Consider the following 18,881-nt stretch of genomic DNA (forward strand, 5'->3'; position numbering starts at 1 on the left):
ACTCACACAACAATTTGTACAAAATTACCAAAAACACACAAAAAATAGCAGAATATTGCCTGAACTCACGTTTGCATATGGGAAGTCTTCGATTCCATCTTCCGTCGTTGTTACACGTCACTTCTTCTTTACCGATTACCTCGTAACCATGGTCACATTGCGCGGTACACACCGAACCGGCGTACAATTCGTCCGTACATGTCACTTCACCATGACGTAAGAGCCCCAATCTTTGACATTGACGTCCTAAAAATAGAATAATTGATGTAATTCAACTTTAGAATATCTTTGTTAAGAGATCAAAAAAAGTAACGGTTAGCTTTGAAAACGCTCTAAGAAAGTATTGACTTATTGAAGTAATTTATGCACGAAGTTTTTAAACAAAAAACGATTTAACGTTCTACAACGATTTTTCGAATCTCTTAAAACTTTTATTTCCTAACATGAAAACCACATTTTAGTTAAACAATATAAAAATACAGTGTTATTGCAAATATATAAAATGTAAAATAAAACAGATTGAAAACGTTTAAGTCGAACGCACAAAAAAGATTTATCATTCAGAGGTCATTTAAATTACAATATTTGCATTAACTTACAATTTTCGTATGATAATTGGAAAATTAGGTACATAACCATGGTGTACAAATACGAAATAATAAACCGCCAAGAAAAACATACAAGTATGGGCTCCGATTTTCCTCTACAGACTATTCAAAACTGTTTAAATCACTAAACAAAGTTCAAAAACGTCCACAAATGCACACAGTACTTACTGACGCATTTTGGGATAATATTAGACCAGCGACCAAGGGCTCTACCACTGGCTCCTAGGTTACATGTGGCCGCTGATCTACCAGCAATTCTATATCCTGAAGCACATCGAAACCTGCATACACTTCCCAATGCCCTGTAGTCGTTCTTGCTACACACACGTGACACGTTATCGTCAAGCTTGAGCGGACTGCAACGGATCACTGCACAAAAAATGGTTTTGGGGTAATGAGGGGTCAACTTGCAAATTTGATGTTTGTTGAAAAACTTTATAAAACAATTTTAAAAAATATTATTACGTCATCACAAAAATATGACGTCATCACACAGAAAGTGACGTCGTGTCTAAGGTTTTCCATTTACTTATAAAAAAACGCAAAATATAATATAATAAAATGCTTTGAGGTCGTATGCATAAAAAATATGAGTGGTCAACTTGCAAATTTGATATTTGCAGAAAAACTTACAAACAAAATTATTAGGTCATCACACAGAAAGTGACGTCATGTCTTAGGTTTTCCATTTACGCAAATAATATTGTAATAAAATGCCTTAAGGTCGTATGCATCAAAAATATATGTTCAAAGCAAAAAAACGTCGTTTCCCACACTAACAGTACACAATACTATAACACATAGTGAACTCGTTTCACGAAATCAGCAAAAAAACACACTAAATTTCGGCGAATTTGTCTGCACCAAACATGCACTCCAACCAGCAAGAAATTCAAAAAATTTATAGGTCATGTCATGATTACGTCATTGGGGGTGTGCCTTATCCCCTCAGTATGGATCGTGGCCAGCTCGTGGACGTTTATCGTGTCGACTGCATAGGTAAGCGTGGTTTCTAGTACACGATTTTACGAGGTCCAGTCGCCAATTGGAATGTTATGAAAACGTGTAATTACGCATACGAAGAATTGAATTTCCTTATTTGGTGCGAAAAGTTGAAATAAGAAACGTTTTGGCTGGAAGGTTTATTGAGCGAAATGACTTTAATTAAGGCCAAGAGCACGCGTTTTGGTAGTTAGGAAAGGCTACCGATCATTTATTTCTATGGTTAACCAAAATTTTCAAATGTAAAGTTATCCGTTTTTTTAACCAATAGTTTTGCAAAATGTTGCTTACTGATATTTTAGCATGTCGAATTTAATATGTACAGTTAAATTTACGGAGTTAAGAAGTTTTGCTTAGGAATATATTTCAAAGAATTCAAAACGCGTTTTTTATACCTTATAGCACTGTTAAACATATAAATAATACGCAAAAAATATACCATTTTTTGATTAATTATTATTATGTTTTTTATGATGGTGTTTTTTAAAGTGCAAAAATGTACCATTTTTTATTAATTATTATTATGTTTTTTATGATAGTGTTTTATAAATCTCATTTACTTTTCCAATTATGAAACAAAGTAGCATTAGCTTCTTGCTTCGAGGAAAACACTAGAGGCTAAGATGGGATTCCAACCCACAATCTTGTGAACATTAAAAAATGACCACATACAACTTACCTTCACATGTGGGTATTTTTCCACTCCAGCGACCTTGGAATTCGCGACTGTTATCAATCTTGGTTGGTGCCTTGCAGGAAATCTTTAAAATCACAATACAATGTTGGGTTAGTGTAGGTTTATGGTGAGATTTAGCATTGTTACGTTGCTGTACAATACAAAATATATAGTAAAGGGTTGTATACGATTTAAAACCCGACAAAAGATACCATTTTTTTGATAACAAAAGCCGATTTATGTCTGAAAAAAATAGCTTTAGAAGCGCTCAATCCTATATAGCGATCTCTGAGTTGACTGTGAATTTTTGGAAAATTCTGCACAATAGGGTTTCCTTTAAAAAGGCCTAGGAGCGGTGAATTCGCTACAGCGATTTCTGCGTTGAGGTAACGTTTTTTTGAAAAACTATCTTTTTACAATAGGTTTTGCTTTAAAGTTAAAACAACTTTGAAGAGTTAAATTCGCTACAGCGATTTCTGCGAAGCTGTAACGGTTTCAGTTTTCATAAAAAAAATGTGCACAATAGGTTTTACTTTGAAGGTAAAAAATGCGTGGAAGCGTTGAATTCGCTACAGCGATCTTACCCGACTCGTGGAACCGATTCCCAAACCGAATCCAGAGTTACAACGGAACGAGCATACGCTGTTGATGTCTCTGCCCCGATTGCACGAATAAGAACCTCTGTTAAAATTGGTGATAGGAGGACAAGTGATTCCTGGAAATTAATACATGAAAAATTATGTTTTTTTAATTCGCCTTTTTTGCTAGTTTTACGTCAAATTAACAAACTGAGGCTTTATTAAGTAGCACCTCCTAAATTAGGTTGAATTCAACAGAGAATTGAACATTTGGGGAAAAAACATGACTATTAGGTAAATGTTTTTATGGTTACATGGTTAAAGTTAGTAATCAAACACATTTTCACGTCAAAAACTATAGTAAAAAAAACACGTAAACGGAATTTTCTTATTTACTTTTTTCCTGACAAGCTTTATTTTTTTTTCATAATTCGTATTTTTTTGGCTTAATTTGTAACTTACTTTCACAAGTGGGCGCCCCTGAGCTCCACTTTCCAGTCATGCCGCACGTGACCGATTTTGAACCAATCAGAACGTAGTTGTTGTTGCAGTTGAACGTGCATTTGGATTTGTAACGGTTTGAGTTCGAACAACGAACGACACCAAATGCTGGTTGGCTCATGGTGGGCGTACAACGAATGGCTACGTAAAAGCAAGATTTACAACATTTTTGTAACCTAAACTGCAATAGTTGCTAGTTACAAGACTTAATTTATTTCAGTTTTAGTGTTAACAATTTTTGGTGGTTTTAGTTTTGGTAACCCTTTATGAATTTAAGTCATAGTTTAATTGAAGTGAAGTTTACTACTTGGACTAGAAAAACTAGTGTACTTACTGTACATATTCATTTTAGGCTCGTTAGTAAAAGTTCCAACTCCAATTTTTCACTTAATACTTAAATATGCCCAGATTCGAAGGAAACGTCCTGTTCTGGAAAGTTCCGAACACTTACATTGGCAGGTTGGTGCGTTATTCGACCAGACATCGTTAGTACAAGTGCTTGTTGCTTCTCCTTGCAATGCGAACCCGGTTTCGCATGAATACTCACACTCAGCGCCCTCTGACGGCGAAGTGATTTCGCGACATTCTTCGAGAACATTCGCTCCAATGCGAGGCCAAGCCTGGCAGCCCCTCTCTACAAAAATCAACAAAACTAATGGTTTTAAACGAGTACAGGGTTTAGAATTAACGACCTATTAGTAATAGACCTATAATCGAATAGTAGGGTGGCAGACCTATAAACCTATTAACGAATAGTAGGCCTATAATCGAATAGTAGGGTGGCAGACCTATAAACCTATTAACGAATAGTAGACCTATAATCGAATAGTAGGGTGGCAGACCTATAAACCTATTAACGAATAGTAGACCTATAATCGAATAGTAGGGTGGCAGACCTATAAACCTATTAACGAATAGTAGACCTATAATCGAATAGTAGTGTAGTAGACACATAAACCTATTAACGAATAGTAGACATATAATCGAATAGTAGTGTAGTAGACACATAAACCTATTAACGAATAGTAGACATATAATCGAATAGTAGTGTAGTAGACACATAAACCTATTAACGAGTAGTAGACCTTTAATCGAATAGCAGACCTATTAACGAGTAGTATACCTTTAATCGAATAGCAGACCTACTAACGAGTAATAGACTCATAATCGAGTAGTAGAGTAGCTTACTCGATGTTGAATCGGGTTTCTAATGTAAATATACAGTATGACTCGAATACAAAAAAAACTCTAATTTATTACCAAAAATACTCTATTAAGACCCTGCTATTGACAAGAAATACTCGAAATATAATTCGTCAATTCAACAAAATGACTCGACTTTACTAGCGTCTCTGGTGACAAGTACTCGGTTATACTCGTATCCCTGACAAAACACTCGATTTAACATTTTTTTCGATTAAAAGTGATTCACTATAAACATGCATCAAAAAATAAAATTTAATTCGAACTAATTTCCATCTAAAAAAATCAGACTTTTAATTCGACAAAAAGGAATGATTTTACAAAAGACTAAAAATATACAGAATAACCTAGTTCTAAATGACAACAGGCTAAAAAACAACTGAATTAAAAATGGTCCCTTACTTTCGCAGGTAGGTAGCGGGGCAGACCACGAACCATTGGCACCACATTCGACTCGATTTACACCAGTGAGGGTGAGAGTTTCAGGGCATGATATTTCGCATGTTGAACCGATTGTGTATTTTTTGTCACAATCCATCACCAGTCTTCGGCTGATTGGAGGCGTCGGACAGGTTATGACTGCAAGGGTAAAGGTTAAAGTTGAAAGGTAAGTTAAAGGGGAAGGAAGCGTTTTTTTTGAGATTAAAGGAAAGTGTGCAAATGAGAAAAAAATAACTAAAAATGTATTGACAGGATATTTCAGATTAAAGAAAAATCGAGAAAGATAAAATATAACTCAACAAAAAATCAAACAAACGGGGAATAACTTATGTATTGACGATGATATTTAAGATTAAAGAAAATTGCAGAAAAATAAAACAAAATTTGTTACAACTGTTAAATAAAGGTAACTTATAATGACAAAATTAAAGGAAAGCGCGCAAAAATATATTTAACAAATCGCGTTAAATACATTTTACATTTTCAGGCTGACATGAAAAAACTGAACCTTTAAACGACCTAACCTAAAAGAAAACTTAACATCATGAAAGCTTTTCAGAATTTTGACTTACTTCTGCATACAGTTTCCCTATTGGTCCACCGACCATCAGAGCGACACTGTCGTTGGGTCAGAGCAGGCAGAAGAGGATTGTAACCACTAAAAAATTGTAACCAATTAAAAAATTTTAACAACTACCTTTAAGCAATAAAAAGGTTACCAGTTCCAAACTATTTATAAAACATTATTATTAGAGAATATTTTCAAACCAAGCTCATAGTGTATGAAATACTACAAATGAAACCACAACTAAAATTACTTAAACATTCCCATCGCTTTAATTATCTTTTTGTTTATTTCTTACTTTAAAAAAATGGCATTAGCCGAACTATGGGATGACAAGATTATTAAATTTCGAACACTTTCCTTTAAAGCGGAGTACAGATTGTTTAAAACACTGAAAATACTTACACGTTACATGATGACGTACACACCGAACCCCTGGTCCGACCAAAAGAACAAGATATTTTTCCATTGGTTGGTGGGCTGAGTTCAGGACAAATATATTCCTTGAATATTCCGTCGATATATTCTCCATTATCGTCACTCGTTTTCGGTATTACTTCTGCATGGAGATATTAAAATAGTTTATGAGATCTTTAAAATTGCCCAAAATAGAGGTTTAATTAAAAAAGTGATAAAAAAACTGTTGCCTTTACTGTCTTGTCACATTAAAGTTTAATTCCCACCACAAAAATTTTAAAAAAATCTTTATTTGCGATTAATTAATATTAATGACTTGCTTATTGATTCTATTTGAATAAGAAATAATCTTAATTTTTTTTACTGAGGAAAATATTGTACTTGTGACAAAATTAGTCAATGAATTCACATAAAATACATTTACTTCGCCTAACTGGCATTTTTTTTCATTTCCTTTTATAGTTTCATGTACCAAAGTATTTACATTAATTGCGTTTTCATGCCAACCAGTTCAAAATATTTATCAACAACTTATTTTTATATTCTATTTGAATAAGCAAAACAAAGAATACAGTACTGACTTTTTGGCTTAATGCATTTCGGTGGCGTTCTGCTGCTCCATGTTCGGTCTGTTCGGCAAGTTGTTGTTTTTCGTCCGTTTATTGTAGTTCCAGTAGGACAAAACCAAGTACATACAGAATTAACCCGATTGTTCTTGGTACATCTGAAGCCACCGCCCTTCGGGGAAGCCAATCTTGCGTTGCATCCTTTTAGAAGACAAATAATAAGCACAAATTACAGAAGGCAATTTGATAATGAACACAATGGCATTTAATCTGTAAAAATACTCTTTTTGATAGTTTCTTTATGAGTCTAGGGCAGTGGTTCCCTTTCGAAACTTTTTGAAAGGGGAGGAATTCATTTTTTTCATGTTGTTTGTAAATAGACACTTAAGTTTTGCATGACCTGTGAAGTTGCTAAAATGGCCTGTAAAGTTGGTAAAAGACTCAATTTTAAATGATCTTTGTATGGTTTGGGGGAAATGTATTAGGGAGGAAGGAAAAAGAATGTTTTCCAAAAAAGGCCGGGAACCACTGGTCTAGAGCAAGTATAGCAACGTGTGCAAATATATCGTAAAAACTCAAATGAACACAAAAACAGAAAAATAATCAAAGACATGTTAGAAAAGCGGTTTAGGCCACGTGTAAACTAGTGATTAGTCCCTATGAGTGCCAGGTGTTCCTAAACCACAGATGTAGAGATTAGAGAACTGCAATAAACCGGTAGAACTGGTAAAGTTCTATAACGAAATTTGGCCTTTTTATATGATTCATCTCTACAAGTCACCGTTCCATTTAATCGCATAAAATGACTAATTATTGCACTGAACACCAAGCAAGACATGTTTTCTGCACTGGAGCTGTTTACAGTCAAAATATATGACGGACCTCGTTTATACATTACTGTAATTAGAGACAGCTCGCAATTATATTATTTTGAGTTGCTTTAAAAAGTTGGGGGAACGTATTAAATTTTTGCTGTATAAATCATTATATTTTTATTTGATAACTTTTTCTAGTGTGCCTTATTGTTCAAACGCGAACACGTTCAAAAACCAAAAAAACTTTTTGTCATTATGTATTGGCTCTTTTACATAGCATTTTGGAACACTTTACACTGTAAAAGTTTACAGTGTTTATGAGTTGAATTAGTAATGTTTAGTAAACGGCCCAAATAGACGTAAAAAGCGCCATGTTTAACTTTAAACGTTTTGAAGAATACTCATGCCATCATCAGTGATATAAGGTCACATCAGTTACACTCGTTTATATACACTTAAGTCACGTGAAAAAATGATAAAAAGGTTCGAAACAAACGATAGATAACATCAAAAAAGCTGTTTATATTCCAAACAGAAATGCGAAACTTGGCAATCATTTAGAGCTCATAGTGGCTTTGTTCGTCCAAAAATAACGGGTTATTTCGATTATTTCTGCTCGGGCTACCTTATACGGTGCATGACAAGTTTCGAAAGGACGCAGCAGTTTCAGAATAACCGCAAAAAACACAAGGATTATGTGTCATGGCGGTTTGAATGTAAACACATACACTTGAGGCGGTAGGAGGAATATACCAACGCAGCTATTTGCGTCATTATAGTGTTGTAAGTATAAACTACATTTTAGCAAAGGAGTTTGAATTTACGTGATCATATTCACGCGATACGGGTTTTTAGAAACTACCGTTTTGACCGCAATGTGCACTTAGTTTTTAACGGTTTACCAAAAACGGTTTTTGTCTAGTTACACGCGTAACTATTAAAAGGAGCCAAACTTTTTGGAAGAGGTGCTAACATAAGAACTCACAACAGACAAAGTTTAATAAATACCGATAGATGGCGTAAAGAGCACAGTTAGGGCTAGGAACTAATTTTGCGCCATCCAATTATTTAAAACTATTGAGTTTTTCAGACTTCTTACGTTAGTAGAATTTCCATTTTTTAGTATGGTAAAACGTTTTCAGCCATTGTGTTGCCATTTATTTTACAATCCATAGCGTGGGTTTTAGCTTTTCATTTAAAACAAAATAACTTACAAAAATTCGATACTCATAAAATATAATAGTCTATAAATTCACCGTATACCGTAAAAGTTAAATTTTTAAAAAAATACCTGCTGAGAACTACCTGCTATAACTAGGCCCAAAGCGTTTGATATGAGGTTTTATTAACCGGAGAACATTGCACCATATTGCGGCTCATTAATACGTTAAGTTCATGCAGCGAAACATTTCGGTAAAGGGCAAACGTAGAACGGTTCTTCGAACAATATCCGGAGACCTACCATGACTAGCCAAGTAATGTCATATATCACGTGCACACGAGATTTCGAAATCACATAGATGGTGGTAATATGTCAGAAAAATACTTTAGGGTAGACTTAAACAGAGTTGTAAGTCGGGACGGGTTCGGGCTACGATCTTTTAATAAACGGACTTGATTCGGGCCTGACTTCACATCCCGTGTCCGCAATTTTAAAAATAAATTTATCTAGCTAAGTAGCTAGTTGCTGGACTTAACCTAATGTCCAAATGCCCTAAAACGTCCTATATAATCCATTGTCGATTACTGACCAACGGTATGTCTTCTGTATCATAGGCTGTCAATCAAACTTTCGGGTCAAAACGGGCTTTTCAAAAACGATTCGGATTCGGACCGGGTTCTGGTTCGAATTTCGGACCCGCTTACAACCCTGGACCCGAAAGTCGGTCAAAATGCCCCAAAAAATTTGCCGGGAAATCAAGCCAGTTTAGTCAAGCCTGTTTAAACTGAAACCCAAGCACGAACGACTTACAACTCTGCTTTAAGGATACATATTTATAGAAAGGTATTGAGATTTCTTATACTTACGGTCACTGCATGGGAGATCGGCTGCGTTACAAACGTCGCTCTTGCACATACACTTGCATACCGCGTCTTTCCTGAAAGGCAAACGAAAAGTTAAAGACACGACGCCACACTGTGAAGTCAGAACGCGTGACGTCATCAAAATGAAACCGCATTTCGTTAGTGAGCAAAACGTAAGATGGTGTCAAGAAATACCATTTAACATGCAAACCTATATGTAAGCATTGAAAACAATAGCTCATCTGTTCTCTATTTATGCAAAACCATCTATGCCAACGGTTTCCGCTGTTACGCAGCATAGCCGGCAATCAGCACTCTCATTGCCACAGGAATTTATTCCTTTCCTTACAGGCTTATACGCCAGGCGCTATACCAACCAGCTATTCAAGAAATTCCACAGACTGCCTGGTTTTAAAATATGCGATAAAAGAGGGAAATTTTGTCTTCAAACAAACAACCATTGTGTACGTTCTTGGGGTTTATTATCTAAGTATGCGATCTAATTTGGCAGTGATTTTTACAATCAGGAATAACAGGTAAAGGCTTGGAGACCTTAAGGGCAGTTTAAACAGATAGTAACAACTGTTAATGTTAAAAAAATATAGCAAATTGAAAACACAAACAAAAAAGAACAGTTTGGTAAAAGCACAGTTTTCAAAAAAAAGTGTAAAAAACTTTTCTCTTTCGACTTGATTTAGCTGAATTATCAAAAAATAATTATTTTTTCCTTAAGTCACAAGAATACGTGCGTCAGACGTATATGATGTCGGGATTAAAACAACTCTAATCCAAAGAACTGATGCGATTGACTTCAATTTGACCTTGTGGTTTTGGAATTTTGGATTAAACAGTTCAGACTGAAAAGTGCTTACGGTGCAAATACTAAATATCATTCGGGCTTCGCAAAACTTGATATTTCATAGGTCATAGGCATTAATCAATGTTTGCAGAAAAATAATTTTGACAAGTATTATTTTGAATCTGTAAGGTGATTTGAAACAATAACTAAAATTGCAAAATTGGAAAACATAATTAAATCTCCATTTCGTGTGCAAAATTTAGCTTTATGCGTCACAAAAACGCATGAATTTATTTCAATTCTAAAAATATCTACTTTTATTACAGTGCATAGGTGAAATGCATTTCTGAAAAAAATAGGATTTGCAAAATAAAATGTGATTGTTTGTGTTTTGGGGATTTTAAACGTTCAATTCACAAATTACATCAAGATAGGTTCGTAAAATTTTGAAACAAATACCGTTTTGCACAGTTGAAATGCATTTACCAACACAAAAAGTACACTAAGTTTATACATATGTTACTTTATGGTACTAAGTGCTTGCCAAAACTGGTCCAACAAGTAAACCTATGGAAAAAATACAACAAAGACTTACGCATGGACTCCGCGACAGGCTTTAGTAACGTCTCTTCCCCCACGGATCTTCTGAGCCAGTTCAGGTCGGAATTGGGCACAGCGCTTAGTGATAGCAAGTTTTCCATTGTGGTATCGCATCTCATTTAAACAGGCATCCTATAGCGACAAACATAAAGTTTTTTCTGAATGTTCATTAAATGATTAATAGATAATTATTTTATACATAAGCTATTGCTGCCAGGAATAATATCAAGTTTGTAGAGCTCTTCTGGCAAATGCAAATCTCTACAAACTTGAATTATTTTATATGCTGATGAAACATATTTTGTGTTGTGTGCTCTTGGTTTACACCAGTGTTTCTTTTTTGCACGGGGCTTCGAACCCAGGACACTCCCGGGAACGAATCCCGGTCAAGGTTTTTATGTCTGTATGTGGGTCAGGCGCGCCGGACCGTTCGACCAAGTTCCTGCCCATACACCAAATTAAACCAGTGTTTCTATAACGCTTTTTCTTGCACCGGTTCAAAAGGTACCACTTAATAGACAAAACTCTTTATTTAACAGCCAATACTTATTTGATAATTATTACTGATAACATGGTACCAGTTTATAAAGATTGAATTACATGTTAGAAGTAACTAGTATCATATGAACAGTTGCTGTGTGAATAAATTGAATAACGTTACTTCAGCGGCCGTAAACTTAAGGAAACGCCCACATTGGTAACCGCTGGCTTTAATCCCTTTGTTCAAATTCCAACGAACATTCCCTTGCTTATTGCACCAAGAGTGATTTTACAACCCATAGTTTTATCTCGTTAGACGATTGTTGTTTTAAAAGGCGTGCTCACCACATGAAATGAGTTTTGTTTGCATTTTTGCGTCAGTTTGGACAAAGCCTCTTTTGCGGTATCAAAGCTAAACGCGTAATTTATGGGTGGAACCACAAAATTGGGACACTTTTGGCATTTTCAACCTTTGGTATGTGACCCAGGAATGTTGTTGTCGAAAGACAAACTCGAAACATAAATACACAAAGTGATAGTGGTATGCTGTACATTGGCTGCAAATATAGGAATAAGACATATCACATTTAAAGCCTCTCTGTCACATTATAGGTATTTATGAGTACAGATCTTTGTATAATGTCCCAAAACGAGTTTATTAAAGTTCAGTAAATAGGTTTTAATGCATATCGGCTTTGTATCTACCGCTTAAAAATAAATTGTAAACAAGAAAACTAAGTTAGGAATTTATGATTCACAAACAAGTTAAGTTAATATAAACATAAATTCACAAACGGGATCAGCCCTGAAGTGTTCATACAGACCAGCGATCACGGCACACTTATATATGTATAAATCTGATTCGGCATTACACCTTCAATGGGCCTGGCGTACTATTCACAAACAAATGACACAAAAAACTTTTGTCCTAAAACAAAATTTTCTCTGAAAACCAATCACTTTTTTTAATACAAATTTTTTAAATTTTTTTTCAGAATAATTCAATTTTACACTTACCGTTCCAACGGGGCAATTTTGGATGGCATTTCGGTTGCAAGCCTGGTTACTAGGTCGTCCGTCACATACGTAGCATCTTAGAAGAGTCTTGACAACCTTTTCTGATACAGAGCCGATAGCTTTGCCGAATCGGTTTAACGCCTGAACTTGGATAAGGTAATCTCTCTAGAAAAATAAAGGTACACATGCAAAATATGAATATCGTAGATTTTAAACAGATTTTTTTAAGGGTTGATACTACAAGAATTGTATAACCATATTTTAAAACAGTTTCAGTGCTGATTGGCAGTTTTTGTTCTGAATCAGTCAAGTGCATTTCCAGCTTTTTGAACAAACAGCCGGTTTAGTAAACTTTGATACTTCCGTTTTAGCAAGGCTAATTCAACAGAGAAGGAAAATAAACTCACTATTACATGTTACTTTCAGCACTCAAACGAGCTTGTACGCATTGAATACATTTTATTTCAAATGTTCAAAACGCAAAAGGCTAAAAACAGTGCCTAATATACATATAGAGGTCGGAGGTTATAATATACACATACAGGTATCTAGATTTGAGCCCGATTTCTAAAAAAAGTGTTAAAAATGTTTGCGACACTTGCCAATTTTCCATAGAATCACGTAATTGCCCATAAAAGGCAATGTATGTGTCCAGCACTGGATTACACGAAACAAAGTCAATTAATTCGCCTCTGCGATAAATTTCAACAAAATTGTCGGCCGAAAGAGTTTCTCCTCTTAGCACAAAAACTAATCCATCTTTTTTTTAATTGTCCGAACGCCGCGATAACATAGTGACGACACTAATCTACGACGCGTATACTTGACCTTGATTTGAGATCCAAGGTCAATGGCAAAACTGTAGTTTAAGTTTGAGTGAAACATAACGGCTAAATACTGCGGCCAGTTTAACTAACACAAGTTCACAAAATTGAATTAAATAAAAGAAGCAATGTAATAGCTATTAGTAAAATTTTGAAACACTTTTATTTCGTAATTTGGGTGTTTTATTGAATCAAGTTGTATAGTATGTTTTTCAACCATTTTGCTGGCATATTATAAGAGTACATCTCATTTACAAACAATACAGCATTATTGGCATTGCATTATGTAACGATGCATAAACTTCATGCGTTACAAACAATACAGTTTCACACCCCAAAATGCACAATTTTGAACAAAAACATAGATTTTAGAAGTAGAACTCAAATTCCACATGTTTAATTTTTTGTTAAAATAACACTGGGTTTAAATTTAAGACCTAAATGTTCCTATCCTAATGTTTACCACTTCACAACTATTTGTTACGCGTATAGTATCTTACCCCTGATAGGAGTCCAGTAAGTCGGGCATTTCTCTCATGCTCAGTGACGTATCTCTGTGTCGTTGCGACCGTTTGTTCGTATTTATTGTTGATCCATTCCTTGGCGGCCACACTGAAATTGAGAAAAAATACTTTGATTAAAACGCCCAAAAAAAATATTTTCTATAATATTCATTCATCGGTCTATTTCAACAGCTTAAATTAAGGCAATAAATATAGCCAATATTAGCTAGTTTAAAAGTATTTTGGAAAGTCATGGCAATGTTTCGTAGGTCAGTTTTAGATGTAGTTTTGTAAGCAATCATGATGGATGTGGCCCCTCATATCACTGATGATGTCATGAGCATTTGTCAAAATTTTTTAGGTCGTTATTTTCCTCATTAAACTTATGAACAGATCCGTATATGGTGTAACCAATTAATTGTTTAAAAAAACTGATTTGCTATGGTTTGTTCAGTCACTAAAACTTAATGCTAAACAATCGCACATTTTAATTTTTTTAAGTGTAAACCAAACTAACAAAAAAGACACAAACGTCTGTAAATGGCTAAAAATCCCCGTGTAAACGTGTTAACGCCGAGGCACAAAGAAACTTGATGACGAGACAGATTTTGTTCTTATCCTGAATGTCATCTTATATATCGCTATTGTCAGTTCGTGTCAGTACCGACTTTACAGTGAAAACAAAAACCTGTGCCTGAAGCTGTTGAGGGTAAATATATATTTCAGTGTTTTCCAGGTTTAAGGTTTTTGTCCACCTAAAAATCCTAGTTTTTAGGCATTATGTTTTTTTTGTGTGTTTTAAAACGAAAAATTTGAAAAACTTTTTAAGCACAAAATTCCCAGTATTTTCACCTAGTCACATAATTAGTCCACAATATTTACAGCCAAAGTCTTTAAACGTTAAACTTAAAAATTGTCAACACATGGTATGTAACATGGAAATAAAAGGCTTCAAACTGCCGTAGTATATCAAACATAGCCTTTAATAAACAGGCAGCTCGACGGCAGACTTTACAACAGCAAAGGAATTATTGACCAACGTAGATTTAAAAAAACATATTTTTACGGTAACGCCCATTTGTACTATCCCGAAAGTTTGATATTATCTCCACACACAAAATATTCGCGCGCAAATGACGTCACCACACGCACAATGACGTCACATGCGCTGAGAATGGATTGAGCGCCGGATTACGTATGTTGACCCTGCACACAGGATTTCAAAAAAGTTCTGCAGCTGTCAAAATGCAGTCGGATTATGGACTAAGAGAAAAGCGAGTATTTCGTCAAGCTGCTTTATCAAAACACAAATCCGTCAACGATGGCGCATTTGCTGATGTAGGTTATTTAAAAGTGTGTAATCTTATAAGTTGACATAAAATTGCATTAAAAATTCGACGAAAGTTGTATTTGTGAATTTTGCAATTTGGCATAAAAGCTATTTCTATTTCTGACATAAACTTGAACATAATGAATGACAATTCAGTTTTTTGAATTTGCTTTGTAATCTATAGACCACAATGACTTTCTAAGTTTAAATTCATGAAAATTCGTTTTTTAAGGACCCAAAAATTTGACTGCCTAAACTTTATCTGGGCATTCTTTTGCCAAATGCATTTTATGAGCGATTCAGCATAACAGTTAGCTCAACGTGATAGTTTTTAAGTGCTGGAAAAGTTCTTAAATGAGGAACGCACGATAGGCACTTTAAATGTGCTCAATTAAAATGTTTGCTGCGTCAAAAATACTCATCAAATACCTTTGCGTGGGAATAGCGCCCTGCGTAAGATTAAGTCAGCAATACAAAGAACTTTTTCTGAAAGTTTATCGAATGATTACAGAGCGGTAAAATGCTTGAGACGTGTCGACGTAAATCGGTCGCCTAATTGCCATTTTCTCGAGTACGTAACTTGGTTGTTATACCCGGGTCAAAGACGCAATTGGCGTGCTAAGTGCGTATAGGTCGTCGTATAACAGATAAATGGTAGATTGTCTAGGGCTGACCAACTGGTATGCCAAGCTTGCATGGTATCACGGTCTGTTTTGATTGCGGTTACTTGTTTTACAAGTAGGCTGTTTGGCCTATGGGGTATAACTATATGAAATCGGGGGACATAATTTGTACAGTAAAATATGGTAAAGTGAAGAGAAATAGAAAGTAAAAAATAGGCAAGACATGATTTAGCTAAAGTGTAAAAAACATGTTTCGCATTTTTAAAGTTATTGAAGTAAAAATCTTTCTAATTAAATTTTTCGACAATTTGCAAAGTAATGGGCAATATGTGATTAGCTAACATTTAAAAAAAGAAGTTTACGCATTTTTAAAGTTATTTAGGTGAAATGCCTTCGAAGTACGTTTTTTAACACATTTTGGGAAATTTGGACAATTAAATATAATGTTATTTTTATTTTTCAAAGTTGGGTTGTCACCTCAGACATTTAATTTCCGCCAAAAATGCATAACATGTGTAAAGTGTTCGATCTTACACACGCATATACGCCACAAAGAACATGGCTGTCGGAAATATGCGTTCAATTATGCCGAAAATGCCAATTACGCACCTGTCTTAAGGTGACAATTCTGTGAGCAACTGTCTAAAAATGCTTACGCATTGCGTGAGATTTGAGACCAATTACATTAGGCTCTATATTTTCTGGCTCTATTTAGAAATTAAGGTTACATCCTCAACTACAGGATTTCAATTATTTTTCCACTTTAAAATGCTTTTTATCACCGTGTGCAGTGTTTTTTTAAGGTGTTTTTTCTCCAACGGTTTCCCAAATTTCTCCAGCGGTTTCCCAAAATTTGCCAGTAGCCTAATAAATAATTCGTTTAAAGCAAATATGGGTATTTTTTGGTATTTAAATGAAACACTTGCGGTCTCTTAAAACTACTTAGCGGTCACCCAAACCAAACCTTTAAAAAAAACTGACCGTGTGCACTAAGAATTTATGTGGAAAACAAACATTTTTAGAACGAATTTCTAATTTAAAATTAAAATTCCAATACCATGACGCATCAAATCCTTTATACAAAACACACAAAAAAGTCATCACAATTTTATTTCTTAGAAAAAGCCTCCCCCGCAAAACAACTACGAGCCAAAAATCCAATATTTAGCGTCCAAACAAATTTACTCGAGATATTATCAACAGTATGACCTTAACCGGTTTTAATTAAACCCGTGCGCCGGCTGTCTGCGACGATCACCGGCCAGAACTCAACCCTCAAGCTAATTGACCCGTACGCCGTTGTTACAGACACCGCAAGAGCCCGGTTTCTGGTGAATTACTTCGTCGGTGGTAAAATTTTGCATACTACCGCAATTTTAATGTTGACTAGGAAGGGTTTTCAGTATTTTTTAAGGCGCCAAGGGTAAAAAATCGTCAAAAATTAAATTTAATCAACAACATAACCGCCAGAGTACTTGTGTATAGAATACATCATGTAGACATTTTAACATTCTGCACTGATGATGACAACAGCAATTGTTGGAACGTCTGCAGGTTGTAATCCATATATACAAGTATACTCTGGCACTGGCAGTTATGTTTTTGATTAAATTACTTTGATTTGAAAGTCTGTGTATAGTGTTCCAAAATCAAATAAATCGTCATCAAAATCAAACAAAACAAAAGGTTTGGAATAAGTAAATACAGGTATGCCAATTTACTGACACAAATTTGTTTCGCAATTTTTTATAAATTATAGTTACGTCACTGCCACTAAGCCTTTATGTTCATGTTAACCACGTGACTTTTGTTCAGTTGCAGTTTTATTCACAAATGGCCTATTGACCTTTTATGGGCACATAACCGTATAAGAAATTGATCAGATACGATCACGTTTTATCCTGTACAAGTTTGGCGCAGATATAGATTGCGTATCTGGCACAGAATGAAACCATAACGAGTTTAATTCACTTCCTACCCTCCAGTACACACCCAACACGCGTTAATTATCGTGGTGCTGAGCCAAATAGGTTTGAAGGAAGCGCACCGAATACCTGGATACGTTACATAACGTGATAAGTTAATGAGGATGTGGATTAGGCTCTATCCATAATGAGTTTTAGTAACTAGACTGAAAAGAGACATTTTGCTTGGTTATACTTGACGCGTCCGCAATTAAAAAGAAATTTAAGAAACATGACCACAGAAAGTCAAAACAAGGAACTGTATTTTTTAATGACTAAGTTTCTACACAAGTTTTGGAATTACACCGGCTGGGCTTTTATACCTTTACTAATACAAAAACATACAAAACTTTTGGAACACTATATACGGATCTGTTCATAAGTTTAATGAAAAAAACGGCCCAAATAAACTGATGATTGGATAATCATTTGCCGAAACGTTTGAATAACAAAGCATGTCGCTTTTTACGTCTATTTGGGCTGTTATTTTCACCATTTAACATACAAAACATATACATTAAAACACAAAAATTTGTAAGCAAGCAAGACAATGACTTGAAGACTAGCTTTACTATAATAAGAAACACAGTCATTTTAATGTAACTGTTCGAAATACAAAAATATAAAATTTTCATGCAAAATCTAAAATAAAATATTTGTTAGACTTACTGGTATCGTTTTGCTCCTTGTACAAATCTGAATCCAACTTTAATGGAAGTAGCGCGGATGTCCTCAAAGTTGAGTTTGTCCCCGTTAAACAATCGCCGACGCTTTTGGGCATCGGCTACCGCTAGAATTAACAACACCGCGGTTGCTATTGTCAACAGCCTCATAGTTCTTGAAGTGTTGCTTGTTGACACAGATAAAAATGCGTCTTGCCAAAATTTTGTGCCAAATTCAAGTTTTCAGATCTGAAACTTATTATTGGTGCAAGACAAAAAACAATAAAAGTTTCTGTAAAGGAAAAAAGACAACGGTTTAGTTATTGCAACAGAGTCAAAACTTTGCAAGAAAAAATTACAACAACCTGGACGAGTACTAAGACATTATGGAACTGTGGCGCTGTTTTTATCAAGATTTAGTCAAAATCTTTCTGATGTTTAAAACTCTGAATTAGTTGTATCTATCTAATCCTGTACTAGTATTCAAGAATATACAATCTTCTGCCATTTAAGAATGTAACCTAAGTCATGTCAAAAAATTCCACATATATAACCTCTCATGCACTTCTGACATAAATTAGCGTCTTCTTAGCATAAGACAAACTCCAAAACGCAAAACCATACATTCTATAATGATTTTAAAATTGGATTAAAAAAATCCATAATTGCCGTTTTGTGTCAA

The 18,881-nt window shown here is 34.9% G+C and overlaps 1 protein-coding gene across 1 annotated transcript in view; it reads right to left on the bottom strand.

Annotated features, from left to right (window-relative positions):
• LOC145228561 (sushi, von Willebrand factor type A, EGF and pentraxin domain-containing protein 1-like) overlaps positions 1-18,486 on the bottom strand; it is a 50,758-nt gene extending 32,272 nt beyond the window's left edge. The window contains exons 1-15 of the mRNA XM_080093648.1: positions 18,207-18,486; positions 13,618-13,729; positions 12,294-12,458; positions 10,792-10,928; positions 9,401-9,471; positions 6,573-6,758; positions 5,980-6,133; positions 5,582-5,667; positions 4,971-5,147; positions 3,817-3,999; positions 3,327-3,506; positions 2,871-3,001; positions 2,290-2,371; positions 777-977; positions 70-246 (exon numbers count right to left, since the gene is read on the bottom strand). Coding sequence (XP_079949774.1) covers positions 70-246; positions 777-977; positions 2,290-2,371; positions 2,871-3,001; positions 3,327-3,506; positions 3,817-3,999; positions 4,971-5,147; positions 5,582-5,667; positions 5,980-6,133; positions 6,573-6,758; positions 9,401-9,471; positions 10,792-10,928; positions 12,294-12,458; positions 13,618-13,729; positions 18,207-18,370 — 2,206 coding nt within the window. The 5' untranslated portion in view covers positions 18,371-18,486. The remainder of the gene's footprint in view (positions 1-69; positions 247-776; positions 978-2,289; positions 2,372-2,870; positions 3,002-3,326; positions 3,507-3,816; positions 4,000-4,970; positions 5,148-5,581; positions 5,668-5,979; positions 6,134-6,572; positions 6,759-9,400; positions 9,472-10,791; positions 10,929-12,293; positions 12,459-13,617; positions 13,730-18,206) is intronic.
• Between the last annotated feature and the right edge of the window lie 395 nt (positions 18,487-18,881).

The sequence above is a fragment of the Phallusia mammillata genome, chromosome 5 (assembly GCF_965637545.1).
Source record: "Phallusia mammillata chromosome 5, kaPhaMamm4.hap1.1, whole genome shotgun sequence".
Taxonomy (NCBI): Eukaryota; Metazoa; Chordata; class Ascidiacea; order Phlebobranchia; family Ascidiidae; genus Phallusia; species Phallusia mammillata.